The sequence below is a fragment of the Myodes glareolus genome, chromosome 10, assembly GCF_982192425.1.
Source record: "Myodes glareolus chromosome 10, mMyoGla1.1, whole genome shotgun sequence".
Lineage (NCBI taxonomy): Eukaryota > Metazoa > Chordata > Mammalia > Rodentia > Cricetidae > Myodes > Myodes glareolus.
The window spans coordinates 66437770-66452350 of record NC_142035.1 but is presented as its reverse complement, the minus strand read 5'-3'; the positions used below and the strand labels follow the sequence as shown (position 1 = coordinate 66452350).

At 39.1% G+C, this 14581-nt stretch overlaps 1 protein-coding gene across 6 annotated transcripts in view; it reads left to right on the top strand.

The window, feature by feature from the left end:
* Positions 1–14581, top strand: part of Slc12a6 (solute carrier family 12 member 6) — a 92997-nt gene that overhangs the window by 43000 nt on the left and 35416 nt on the right. For 4 of the 6 annotated variants that reach the window (XM_087911315.1, XM_087911314.1, XM_087911313.1 and 1 more), the window contains one exon: positions 8051–8095. The exons of the other annotated variants lie outside the window; for them this stretch is intronic. In XM_087911315.1, coding sequence (XP_087767441.1) covers positions 8051–8095 — 45 coding nt within the window. The remainder of the gene's footprint in view (positions 1–8050; positions 8096–14581) is intronic. 6 annotated transcript variants of the gene reach the window in all.

The following is a 14581-nucleotide window of genomic DNA, read 5'->3' as shown; positions in this document are numbered from 1 at the left end:
CTTTCTGCAGCCATTCCTCTATTTCAAACAATCATTTTTAAAGATTTTAGTTTTATTATTTTAATTATGTATCTTATTGTATAAACCTTGCCTAGTTAGTCACCCTTTGCTAGTCACTGATGATCTACTGCAGATAGAAGTTTCTCAGTTAAGAGCTGAGAAATGCATGGATCTATGGTTATAATCTTAAGTCATTAGGAGCTGGTTTAATGCTGTGTCCATTTAACAAAATAATAATAGTAACTTCTGTGGTCTATGACCTGTCTAGACATGGGTTCTTGGTTCAATAATGGTGTCAGGTGTAGGATTCATCTTGGAGAGCTGCCTTAGAACTAGTCAGAATGGGGTTGGTTAACCCCATGATGCTCACGCCACTATTGTATCAGTGGACATTTCCTGCCAGACCTGTCCTTATTTTAACAGCCAGGATTCACACTGGGTTATGATCGATGATTACCTTTCTTCCCTGGTAGCATGCATGGTACCTCCTGGCACTATGAGAACTAGCCAGAGGGATGAAGTTTCTACCAGCTTGATTTTGATTTCCCCATGTTCTATGACTCAAATATGGCAATATATTCAGTAATACTGTCTGACTCAAGTTCTGGAGGGTAACCAAAAACAGAGTAAATATAAATAGCCTGTACTGTTGGGGGATTTACAGTGGACGGTGGAAGATTGTGGGTTGTTCTGCAGGTCCGCGGGGGGGGGGGGGGGGGGGGGCGGGGGGGGCGCTGACAGACGGTAACGGAACTACTTGCGGTGCTGGACCGGGAATCGAGCTCAGGTCCTTTGGCGGAGCGGTCAGGTGCTCTGCCCCCTGAGCCGTCTCTCCGGGCTCTGTTGGGGGATTTATGGCACTCTACTAGTCAGAAACTCCAAAGGAAGTAACTCCAAAGGAAGTAACTTCCTGAGACTGGACTTTTATTTGTGTGGCATTGTTGTCCAGTTACAGGGTAACTCAATTTTTAACTCATTTTATATATGTGTCTAGATATATTTTAGGAAGTTTCTACTGTAGTAGGTTTCCGTATGACTTTTTTGAAAGGTCCTTAGTGTTGTATATCCTTTCCCTACTCCCTCTTCTAACCTCCTCTCTCCTATCCTCTACTTTCTTCCCTTCCTGTTTCATAATTCCCTTTTGCCCCCTGTGCCAGGTCTTACCTTAATGGTTACATCCTCAGAAAGGCTTGCCCAGTTAACTCAGCATAGCCTCTCTAGTTACCCTTCTTTACATAACACTTACACGCTAAAATTATAAACTTTCTTTTTCAGTGCTGAGGATTGAACTGAAAGTATCTAAATTATTAATTTTCTTTTATTTCTCTCCACATATGTGCATGAGGACAGGAACTTTTTATTTTTTTGGGAGGTAGGCCTTTTGCACCATTTAGGCAAGTGGCAAATTTAAAAGAGAATTTCTTACAGGAAATGAACTCTTGTGACATAAATGATAATAAAAGAAAATAACCTTGTTGTTGATAGGGCAAGGTTTTACTTGTCAGCATAGATTGTTTTTTCAAAAAGGCCCTACCTTAACTAAAAGAGGAAAGGAAGGTACAGAAGAAGTCATTGGTGTATTTTACAGAAAGAAGCTGTTATGTTACTGTACACCTAAGAACGCTGAAGGAGATGGTCAAGATTAAAATAGGTTTCATACCTACTTAATACAATATCCATTTTGCCGCTTATAGATCAAAGAATAACTGACTTTCGAGTCTTCTTAAGAAATACATTTCTTACCATGATAATGATTGTGCAGAGTGATTTTTGTGAGACTTCTGAGCAAGGTAAATAGAAACCCTTTTCAGAATATTTATGGTCCATGGGGGATCAATCTATCATCACTAACAGGAGAGTTGAAAGTAGTTGTTGGTTCTTGCCCTCATGTTTGAGGTTTGAAACCTAAGTCAGTTATGGAAACAGAAAGAAAGTAAGGATTAGAAGTAGAGTCAGAGAACATGTCTGTTTGATAAAACGTTAATGAATAATGGATTGCTTTCTTACGGGTAAGCAAGAGTGGTTTCTTGAAATAATACCCACTCATAATTTGAACACTGTTCAAATAATGACAGATAAATATACCACAAATATAGCAGAGCAGTGGTAAGGCATCTGTGTTATTGTAGCATTGGTCACAGTGGCCAAGCTCTAGAGTCAGCCTACATACCTGTCAGCAAATGAGAATAAGGAAAATGTGGTATATATGACACACAATGGACTTTTATTCAGCCACAGTGAAGAACTAGATTATACCATTTGCAGAAAATGGGTATAACTGGAGATCATCTTGTTAATCTGAATAAGCCAGACTTAGACAAATAGTACAGTTTCTCTCCCGTATGTAGGACTGTAGCATGAATTCAGATTGGCCTTAATAACAAAAACATGGAATCAAGTATTAGGGCCTGAAAGCTGAAAGATCAAAGAAGCAGAGCAGCCATCCACTTAAGTTTTTACCTCTATGAAATCCTCAGAGCGAAAAGGGCTGAGCTCCTGTCTTCTCCCCGCCCAGCCATATCACTTTCTTGCTGTGGGAGCTTCTTCCGTTCCTTCAGCCAATAGCCTTTAAGATACCAGCCTACTTGGGTGTGGTCTCTTATATTATAAATGTAGCTGTAAAGCCTGCACTTGCTCGCTGTCTTGATTCCAGCTCTCACTGACAACTGCAGACTGATTCTTCTTCCCTAAATTCCTGTTGCCCTGCCTCTACTTCCTTCCAGGTCACCCCACCTATACTTCCTGCCTGGCTGCTGACCAATCAGCATTTATTTAAAATACAAGTGACAGGGTACAGACCATTGTCCCACAGTCCACAGCACTCCCCCTCCCTCCCTTTTTTAAAAACAAAAACAAGAACAAAAACAAGAACTCTGGAGGCTGAAGAGGTGGCTCAGAGGTTAAGAGCACTGACTGCTCTTCCAAAGGTCCTGAGTTCAATTCCCAACAACCACATGATGGCTCACAACCATCTGTAATGAGATCTGATGCCCTCTACTGGCCTATAGGATATATGTAGGCAGAATACTGTATACATAATAAACAAATAAATCTTAAAAAACAAACAACAACTCTGAATCAAATCTCCTTTGTTTAGATTTTCTCCTGACCATTATCCATAACAACTTGTAACTAACATTCTAAACAATGGCAAACATCCATAATCCATTTTTTGGGAATGTGGGCGTAGTTTTCCAGGATACTATCTGCTGATTGGTGGTGCTGATAATCTTATGAGGACCTAAAGAAAATTTAGAATTATGATCAAATCCTGACTGGAGTATTCTTTGAGGCTTGATCATCTCAGGCAGCAGTCTTGAATCTCTTCTGAGTGTAGAACTCAGACATCTGGACCATTTGCTCCTACCAGAGATTCTTCAGGGGGTCTTTCTTGATCAAACCTGATTTTTCTTAGCCCAGAATGAATCCACAGCCTCTCAGTTCCTATGGAAACAAAAACAAAACCTCTTCTCCAAAGCAACATATTTTTGACTTAAATTTTAAAGTCAAAGCATTATATATGTATATATATATATATATATATATATATATATCCAGCAACATTTATAATCAAATTTTTTTAGCAGCTTTTGCTTCTTCCTCAGGCATCAATTTAACAACAACACAATGACATACAGTATCCAGACTCTCTGTGTATTTTTCATTTTTATGTGGCTTTTTTTTATTTTTAATTTTTGGCTTTTTGAGTCTCTCTGTGTATATTTGGCTGTCCTGGAATTCACTCTGTAGACTAGGTTGTCCTTGAACTCATAGAGATACACCTGCCTCTGTCTGCCAAGTGTTGGGATTAAAGGTGTGTACCACCACACCCTACTCCTTCCTTCCTTTCTCTTTCTTTCTTTCTTTCTTTCTTTGAGGACTTTATTATTTTTCTTTTCTACATATATTTTTAAACATACTGTAAATTGTTTAGAGGCTTTTTTGTCTGAAGCTATCTTTACTATATCTCTCTCTCTGACCACATGAGTCTTTAATTTGTTAAGCCATATGGCTACGATTAAAGACATGACTTTGATGGCCAGCCCATTCCTTAGCTTTTTTCTGAGAGTCTAGCCTCATGACAGAGGTACTGGCTGGAGCCATGTTTATTGCCACAACTCTATGGCATTTCAAGGTCCCTGCCACCACCAAAAGGCATGTGGTCAGCTTTTCATCAACACCATTTAAGTGTTTTATGGCAAGATCACTTAAAAGAGTTGCAAAGTTTTGCAGCTGAAGCTGAGTCAGGAAGCCTCTCTTGAATGAGGGCACTTGCCTCTAGCAAGCAGAGCCTAACCAAGAAAGCACTGCTATCAGGAAGCTGTGCTTAACTCTATTATTTTATGTCTAGTATCTCTTCCCAAGCTCTCTTAGGTTTTATGTGGATGCAGTTGTCCACGAAAATAGTCTTTACCCTGTCATTTATATTTTAAATAAACCCTGATTGGCCAGTAGCCAGGCAGGAAGTATAGATGGGGCAACCAGGCAGGAAGTAGAGGTGGGGAAATGAGAATTTGGGGAAGAAAAACCAGTCAGTCTGCAGTTGTCAGTGAGAGCTGGAAGCAAGAGAGCAAGTGCAGGCTTTACAGCTGCATTTATAATATAAGAGACCACGCCCAAGTGGGCTTGGATCTTAAAGGCTATTGACTGAAGGAATGGAAGGAGCTCCCACAACACTTCTTACCTCCACCTTTTAGTGCTGGGATTAAAGGTGTAAACTCTGTTTTGTAATTTAAACTGATTAAATGTCCTATAGCCCAGTGTGACCTTGAACTCCTGATCTTCCTGCTTCCACCTTCCAAGTGCTGGGATTGAGTTTGTGCCTCCACTGCCTGGCCTCTATGGTTAACTAGTAGTTAGCTCCACCCTCTCTCTGATCTTTAGGCAAGCTTTATTTGTTGGAATACAAATAAAATATCACCGCATGGGATCTAGATTTTTTTTTTTAAGACATGAAGTAGGAAGTGGATTACTGGGACCAGTAATTAAAGAGCCAATGGGGGGCAGGGGTGAAGGAAGAACATTGATCATGGGAGAATGTGATCAAATAAATACCGTACACATGTATGAGTTTGATCATGGGAGAATGTGACCAAATAAATACCACACACGTGAGAAAACATATTTTCTATAAATAATAAACACTACTGAAAAGATTGAAAAATAAGGCACTGACGGTCTTTGAGAGTATTGACTCCAATTTGGAAAGTTCTACAAATTAAATGCTAGCAAATAATCACCATCTGTGGTAGCATAGTTATATTAGCAGCACTTTGGAATATGAGAATGAGGAAGTATTCTGAGTTTGAGACCTCTGTTGGCTACCAAGTGAGACTTTGTTTCCCCAAAAAGCATCACATGCTCCAGAGGCCTTTTGTGAAGGATAAGTCATCACAGATTGCTTGTGTCTTGCTTTTGACAGCTGCCATCACACTCCACCCTGCCTGTGGCACCCTGAAAAATGGCAGCCATCAACACTGGCAAGGTCTTCCACCAGTGAGAGATTGTAGCTCCTGAAAGGCTCAGATGATCATTAGTGTTCTTTAGCAATAGAGTATTTTGTAATTCAAGCATGTATATTGTTTAAGGAAGAATATAATGCAACTGCACATTTCATAGAATCTACAGTGTGTTATAAACACAGGTTTCATAGACACTAGGGAACCAAAAATAAAAATTATATGACTTACTTTATTACTGTGGTCTGGAACCAGCCATGATCATTCTGTTCTCAGCTTATAACTGGTAGTAAAGAAATTCTTGACAGAAAATTAAAAAATAATAATTGCATGGTAATAATAAAGTAGTAAGGTCTCCTCAGAAGGAAAAAACTGTAGAAATGAGTACTGCCCATGGGCATTTTTCTCTCTGCTGTTAACGGTGCATGACAGATTAAATTCTCATCTTTTTAGATTTCTTTTTTATACTTTTATATAATATATTTTGATCATATTTTCTTTTCCAAGTCCTTCCAGATCTTCTGTACCTATTTATGTTTTTTCTCCCTCCTCTCCATCCCTTCTTCTCTCAAAAAAAAGAAAACCCCCAAAAGACAAAACATGCAAAACCAAAAACCACATATGTATGCATCGACACACAAAACAAAATATGGAGTCTGATTAGTGTTGGTGGGCTACTGCTGAGCATGAGGCCTGCCCGGGAGTTTCGTTGCTCTACCTAGTGTCACTCCATTGGAGGACACTGATTTTTCCTCTCCCAGCATGTGTCAGTTGTAGGTCCCACCTCCCCTTCTCATTGCTGTAATTCTGTCTGAGTGAAATTTGTACAGGTCTTGTGCATGTTTTATTTAGATGAGAAGATCCATTTTTGAAACACTAAAGATTGACTTGCTGATGGGTTGGCCCATTTGTCATTGAACTGGCAAACCTGAAATTTCTCTTTTCCAAAATCAAATTAAGGAAGAAAATTCTCTGAAAATGTAGCTAAAATAAAAATGACCATTTAGCATTTAAAACTTTAATTGTAGAAATAAGGTGCCTACTTTGTCTTTCTTGATGACAGCGTATAGGGATATTGTAGTGTAGATGAGAGCCCAGAACTCCTTGGAGATGTTTTTTATTATTGCTTACTGTAGTACTGGAGAGCCAACCCACTCTCTACCACTAGCTATGTCCCTACCCCTGGGATCTTTACTTTAAAGTGTTATATTTAATTATATATGGCATGTTTATGAAGCTTGGAGAATATTACTTGAATTTTGTGTAAAAATATTAACAATACGATATTTTTAAAATGGGATTCTTATGGTCAGAACCCACTGCTGCTTCTGTAGCGCTTATTGCTGACACAATAATTGGAGAAAATAAAATCCTCACTTAGAAAGTAGTAAAATTAAAGATGTAATTTTTTCTCATTGTTCACAGAACCATGTTCTAAATTTATTTTTATTCTTCAGATCCTTGCAAGAAACCAGATGCAATTTTCAGCATCTCAGGAGACTTAGCCTATGAGGAAAGTGGAGCTTAGGGCCGTTTCCATATTTAGCTCTTAATGCTTTTCAAGACCTTAAAATAAGCAAGTGGTTGATGGTTAAGTAGTGACTGTCAATCTCTCCTGCATTAGGAATCTGGATTATTGTCCCCACAATCAGATTACTTAGTCACTTCATCTTCAGTTCACATTGGAGTATTCTGTTAGTAATGAACACTGTGGTCATGCCTTGCCTTTGAGTTGTCACAGAGAACGTGACTGTGTCACAGGTCCTGACAGGTTACACCTTTATGAACTGCCATTGCCTGATAAGATCTGTGTGATGACTTTTAGTTACTTTTTATTGTTTAATACATTTGCAACCCACGGTTTACCTTTTTAGTCAGTTTTGTGTGTGTATTTCTCAGCAGTTGTTATCTCCAGTGCTTCCCTGCCCTTACTCCTAAGTTTCCAAATTTCACATCACCCCCAAACAGCACCTCTGATCATTTAGCAATAATATTCATTCTTCATTCAGCCAATCCCATTGACCACTTATTTTTTTGTCCCTATAAATTTGCTTGTGACAGTATGTCATATAAATGTAATCATATAACACATATCCTTTGTGTCTGCCCCCCATTAGCATAGTGTTTTAAAGTTTCATCTATGTTTTAACAGAGCATGGATCAGAATCCCATTCTTTTCATAGCCACATAATACTCCGTCCCATTTGGGTACCACATTTCAGGTACTCATCTGCTGAAGTACAACTTGGACTGTTTTTGTCTTTGACTCTTGTGAATAATGCCACCGGATACTTGATAATATATGTATCTGAATCCTCACTTTCAGGTGTTTCGGGGGATACACGTGAGATTGTTTCATGTAGTAATTCAGTGTTTAATGTATTAAAGAATGTGATAATTATTTCCTAGTAGTTCATTCTGGTTGAATTTTTTTCTTTCTTTTTTTAACCCTTTCTTTATCGTTTTGGGTTGGGTTTTTTTTTTTTAAGTTTTTGCTTAATACCTTGTTTGACTTTAGTTGTTTGAGTTTTAAATAGTTGTTTATTTTGGTCATTCATTTTTTTTATCCTTTTCAATTGTTTGTTTTTTAGACCCGAGTCAGAACTCCATCACAGGGGAGCACAGCCAGCTGTTAGGTATAGTATTGCTCTGGGAAGTGACTCTCTTAAGTCTCCCGAGCTTGTTTTACTAACGGACTTACTTACTCCCAGATCTGTTGCTGCTTTGGATTCTTCACTTTACTTTTCACTTCTCAAGTCTTCTCTGTTTATTTCTAACTTGATAAGCTATAGGAAGCTGTCTTTGTAATTAGTTACTAAAACTCAGCTTCATTACATTTTAAAAGTGATTTTGCATAGTCTGTAGTTAAAAGAATCTTAGAACTTCTTTTTCTAGGATTGTATTGAAAAAAAGTATCTCCTACACATGTGCTGTGGCAGGTTTACCCCCACATACATCATGTCCACACACAGTTATTTACAAAGTTAGATTAAAATGGATCATCAAGCAAAGGTGCTTGCTATGCAAGTCTAGTGACCTGAGTTTGGTTCCCAGGATCCATGTACAGGGGAAGGAGAAGGAGAGCACTAACTCCACCAAGTGTTGCTGACTTCCACTCTTACAATGTGGCACATGAACACACACACCCTTTACAATAATAAATAAGATAATATAATATCTTGAACACATTTTCATTGCTGGAAGCCATTCAGTTGTAAGGTGTTCACCAGGTAAAGCCCTTTCCTGACAGCCTGAGGCTGAGTCCTGGGACCCACCTGGAAGAAGGAAAGACCTTATTCCTTCACAGCATACTATGGCGTGTGTGCACCCACACACCATCACCACACATGCAAACAGATGAATAAAATTAATAAAAATGTATTTACCAAAAGTCTTCATAGACAATATGGACTTTAATAACCTATAAAATGGGTATTCCAGTTTCTTACCTATGAAACAAGTTATAGAAGTGCATCAATTTTCTCTAGGTATTGTTTATTGTAGGAAAGCTGTAATTTGGCAAGAATTCGATAAGTTCTCAGAAAACTTGCAGATTTTCTAAACATACACTTGCAGCTTGGACTCCTTCCTACAAACACTGCAATGGGGAATCCGAGCAGCACAGATCAGCATAAAGAAAGCTAGTCCTTCCAAGGTCTCATCTCCCACCACCTTAACTCTGCCTCCCCAACTACTTATTTTTGACTTTTATAAATGGTCATACTACATCTGACTATTTTCTTCCTTTTTATGTCAGTGACATTGTATTATTCAATGGCCTTTTGTCAGCTAACATTTTGTCTGGGTATCGCATATCCATGAGTGAAGCTCTACCTCATTCCTGTTTAGAATGCAGTAGGATTGTGTTGTTCACCGCAATTTTACTCCGCCAGTTCCCCGCTTCATGAGCATTGAGGTTATTTCTAAAACACTGTTAAAGAAATTATGTAGGAGGGCATAGAGAGATGGCTCAGCAGTTAACAGCACTGACTGCTCTTCCAGAGGACGTGGGTTCAATTCCAAGCATCCGCATTGTAGCATGTAGCTATCTATAACTGCTGCTCTAGGGAATCCAGCGCCCTCTTCAGGCCGGTGTAAGCACTGTGTGTAAGCGTGGGGCACATGGACACACATGTAAGCAAAACACCCATACATATACATTTTTTAAAAAAAGAAATTACTTTGCAATAAGCATCTTGTACTTGTATCTTTGCAGTCAGCACATTTGTAGGCAAGGCTTCCTCACACCGTTTGTACATTCTCAACAAGATAAATCACCATAAATGTTCCCACTGGTCTAGATACGAAGGAAGGCTTGGCTCTCAGTCACAAAACCTGACGTTATTTTTAAAGTTATATTTACTTACTTATTTTATAAGAGAAGTGATGTGCATGCCATCGCTTGTGTTTGGAGGTCAGAAGATTACTTTGAGATATCCATTCTTCCCTACCTCTCTGTGTCGTGGACATTGAACTCATGTTGTCAGGCTTGGCAGCAAATTCTTTCTTTACTTGGTGAACCAGCTATCCAATCCAAACTGATTTTATGAGTCTGTATTTTTTACATTTACTAATAGGTAGAATGCCATTTCTGGTTTGTATTCTTTAATTATGGGTGAGAATCAAAAGTTACTATATACTAAGAGTTATGTTGTATGGTGGTGTGCATGTCTGGGTTTGTACACTGCTGAGCTTTTAGCTGTTAGAATATACAGTAGCAGCTGTGGAAAATGTGTTATCAGGAAGTCCACAGTAGGGAAAGAACTTGATATGACTTGTTTGCTTAAGGAAAAATTCCAGAGTATTGAAGAAACTGCACTCGTGTTCTCTCTCTCTCTCTCTCTCTCTCTCTCTCTCTCTCTCTCTCTCTCCTCTCTCTCTCTCTCTCTCTCTCTCTCCCTCTCTCATATTCATGTAATCCCAACATGTGATAAACAGAGGGAAGGAGATGGAAGTTTACAAGGCTAGCCTGGGCTGCATAACCTTGTCTCAATTTATTTTCCTCCCCTGAATTGTGAAATTGCCAAGATAAGCTCAGAACTCTGAGACTAGTTTATTATCTGAGCAGGAACATATATGCAGTAGAGGTGTGGAGGTCTTCACAAGTAAAATGGACGGGTAAGATTTTGAACCGTTCACAACTCAAACTGCATTGAAGCAGAGAAAGACTGTATTTTGTAAAAAAAAAAAAAAAAAAAATGCAGTTGCCCCACCTTTCAGGACTGGGGATGTAATTTAGTGATACAGTGTTAACTTGCCAAGCACCATACCCTGGGTTCAACCCCAGCACCTCAATAAACAAATCCCAGCACCTCAAAAAACAAACTCCCAATGCCTCCAACACACCCCCGGTGTTTCTAAGAGGCACCTGTGGGGAACACTGGCTCAATTGTCTCGCTTGCTGAATTCAGTTTATAATAACATCTTTCAGACCATTCCTGCCAAATGGGATTTAAAACAGCATCTTCCAGACCTGCTGATACTGCTGCTGCCAACAGGCCTCAGTGATTTTAATGTATTTACTGTTCCCACTGACTCATCAGCTCTCTTGCAAAACTCAGGGTCAGACTGAGGTAATGTATGGGAGGTGAAACTGCTTTTGTGATAATGAATCAAAGTCTGGACTTTACCATTTATGAACTTTTCCCTATGTGTGCATGTGTATAACTTTCAAGTTCAAAAAATTTTGAAAGTAAGAAGGCAAACATCAGTGAGTCATGGCAAGTTTACAAATTTTATTAAACATTCACAGATTAAAAAAAAATTCCAGTCTTGTACAATCTCATAGAATAGAAAACCAAATAAACACTGTTAAGTCAGTCTGAGTCATTCTTAGCCTTGATACCAAACATTCACAGTGACAATATGAAAAAAATCATTGTCCAACCCAAAGTATCTGTAATTTGAATTATGAAGTATTTTTATTTTAATTTAAATATAATATTTTTATCACTTTTTTGAGAATTTTATGCATTAATGCAACTCTCCTGGCCTTCTCCAGGTCATCTACATCCCCCAAAGTTCCTGCCTTTTTTTTTTTTACAACCTACTGAGTCCCATTTGTGCTGCCCATTCATGGATGCTGAGCCATTCAGTGGGGTGTGACGGACCGACCAGAGTCCACACCCTTCAGAGGTATTCTTCCCTCTCCCAGAAGCATTATCTGTCAGTAGCTATTCAGCAAGGGGTTGGGGCTTGTGAGCTTCTCCCTCTTCCTCGTTGGAATGTTGGCCAGACTGATCTTCTGCGGGTCTTCTTGCATGTAGCATGTTTAAAGATTATCTCTGTAGGGTCCATGTTAGAATGTTTACCTACCATGCATAAGACCTTGGGTTCATTCCCCAAAGCCTCAAAAATAAAGAAATACTATTATGGTAGCTAAAAATACATGACAGGCTTTGTATCAAAAATAAATTTGCACCCATGACCTGGTGGTTCGTACCTGTCATCCCAATACTTAGGAAGATGAGGCATGTGGGACATGAGCTTGAGGCTAGGCTGACCCCTACCTCAAAAATAAGTAAATACAAAATTTATGTACTTACTGTGTTAGTATTAAAGACACATATAATCATTTTAATATAGGTAAGTGAAGCATTTGATAGGAAACATACCAATATTAACATATTAAAAACTTATTGTTCATAACTGGAATGTTCTTGTTAGCCTACTCATTAATTGCTCAATGAAGGGGAATAATAGATTAATAATAACTAATAATTAGTTAATAATCTGTTTTATATTTAACATACCACTTGAGAGCCAAGTAGTAGGTTAAAAAGAATGTCTCCTGCATGAAGTTATTGAACTAATAAAGACTAAGAGAATGAAAATAGCATCACATTTTACCCTCATAAGTCAGTGGACCTAGGCATTAATCATCGACAGTTGTTAACTCTCAGAAAGGACGGTAGCCAGAGGCCGTAGAGTTGTTAATATCTCAGAAAGGACGGTAGCCAGAGGCCGTAGAGTTGTTAATATCTCAGAAAGGACGGTAGCCAGAGGCCGTAGAGTTGTTAATATCTCAGAAAGGACGGTAGCCAGAGGCTGTCGAGTGCCACAGTGCCATCATGCAGCAGCTTTTTCTCGCCCCTAAGAATAACAGATGTGATGTGATTCAGTGTATTCGGCTGTCAACAGAATGTCACACAGCATCACATCCATGTCATCATCAAAGTCCAATCCCTCAGGAAATCTAGGACATACCACATAATTTCTCGAAGAGAAGAAAGTGTAGCTGAAGAAATACAACGGCCAGTCGTAGCGTCTCCTGTCGGACTGATGAGTCAAGCAATATAGATGAGAAGCGGAGCTTAAGGCTGCAGTGGGTAACTCAGTGTGGCTGCAGACGCACCAGCCCGTGAACTTTTGCATCCCTTCTAGGAAAAAGGTAGAAAGACCTATCTTCAGCCTTCTCCTTCTCACTACTTATAACTATATCTGTGCATTTCTCAGAATACTTAACGTACTTCCACTTCAACATACTTGTCAGAAAATCTCACGTTTCTCATTTCTCATTCACTTAAAAAAGTGATTTTTTTAAACAGCACTGAGACAACTCTTCTTGTTTTTGTTTGTTTGCTTTGGTTTTTGAGATAGGGTTTCTTTGTGTATCTCTTGCTGTCCTGAAACTCACTCTGTAGAACAAGCTGGTCTCGAACTCAGAGATCTGCCTGCTTCTGCCTCCCTAGTGCTGGGATTAAAGGTGTGCACCACCACCACCGCCACCTGGCATTTTTTTCCCTGTTCTTGTTGATGTGGTTCAAACACAGATGTGTGCCAGAGGAAATTAAGTATTCTTAATGCTCCATCTCTGTCTAGGTGGAGCCAGCAAGGACCATTTGGCAAGTGCTGGACGTTAAGGGGCAATTTCTATAATATATCTTGGTTCTAAAATACACTGTAAGTGGTAATTTTCAACACTGTAGATAGAATAGAATCAAACAATAAAGATCTTTCAACATCGAGATATTAGTTTATACACTTTTTCTGTTTACAGAGAAAAGGGAGAGAGCATAGTTTATTGATGGTGTGCTCAAAGCCATGGTTCAGTCCCTAGCACACACTGAAAGGAACAACAAAGCAAGTTATGTAAGGACATAGATGTGTCATGAAAAGCAGAAACAAATTTTTCAGAAGAAAGAGTGGTTCTGTCAGTTTTCTCTTTAATTGCACCATGAAGCAATGGCAGCTTTCTCATAGAATCCATGATGTGTGGATAGTAAAATGAGAGAAAAGAAACGTGACAGCCATGCCGTTTTCATGCCATGGCTGAAATCCGGTCACTGCCAGGGCCAGGACTGCAGCCCAGTGGCTATCTTACAAAGCTATCTTCTCTTGGTTTTGTATAATCCACTTTTAAAGATTTTTTTAATAATTTATATAAATGTGTGAATGTCTGCATGAGTTATGTGTACCACATGTGTGTGCCTGATGCCCATGGAGGTCAGGAGAGGGCATTCAATCCCCTGGAACTGGACAAAAGTGAGCTTTCTGATAAGCGTACTGGGAACCCAAGTCAGCTCTTCCGCAAGAGCAATAAGTGCTGCTAACACCAAGACAACTCTCCAGCCCAGATTCTGTGTACTCTTCGAGAGTCCTGGGATATGTGCTTGTTCTGAGTTCATGCCAAGAAAGATTTTTATTTGGAAAATTTAGAATTTCCACTGTCTGTGGCAGTCCTCTGTAACCCCGACTACAGAAAAGGCCACACTGTGACTGGTTGCCAGCCACCATATTCTTGCTGAGAAGTAATTGATGCCTTTTGGTAAAATTATTTCTAGTTTCATGTTTTTCTCTATAACCGAATCCGGCAAGAACTCTCTTCCCTCTGTGGAAAACCTCTAATTTTCATGATTGTCCCGATTCAGGAGAGATAGGACAAGTAGGTCTTGTAGGTATCATTGTCTTCTATGATGCCAGGTCTCCATGGAAATTGTTCTGTTTTCCAAAACAGTTAAGTAGTCAGCCAATAGAAGCTAGCACAGGACCAGCCAGAACTAGATTTGGCTGATAAGGTGATTCACCTGGGACTTAAGACTGAGGTATCTGAACAGAGAGCAGCTCCTAATGCCAGATTTAAAAACAACAAAAACGAAAGAATTTATTTATTATTCTTTGAT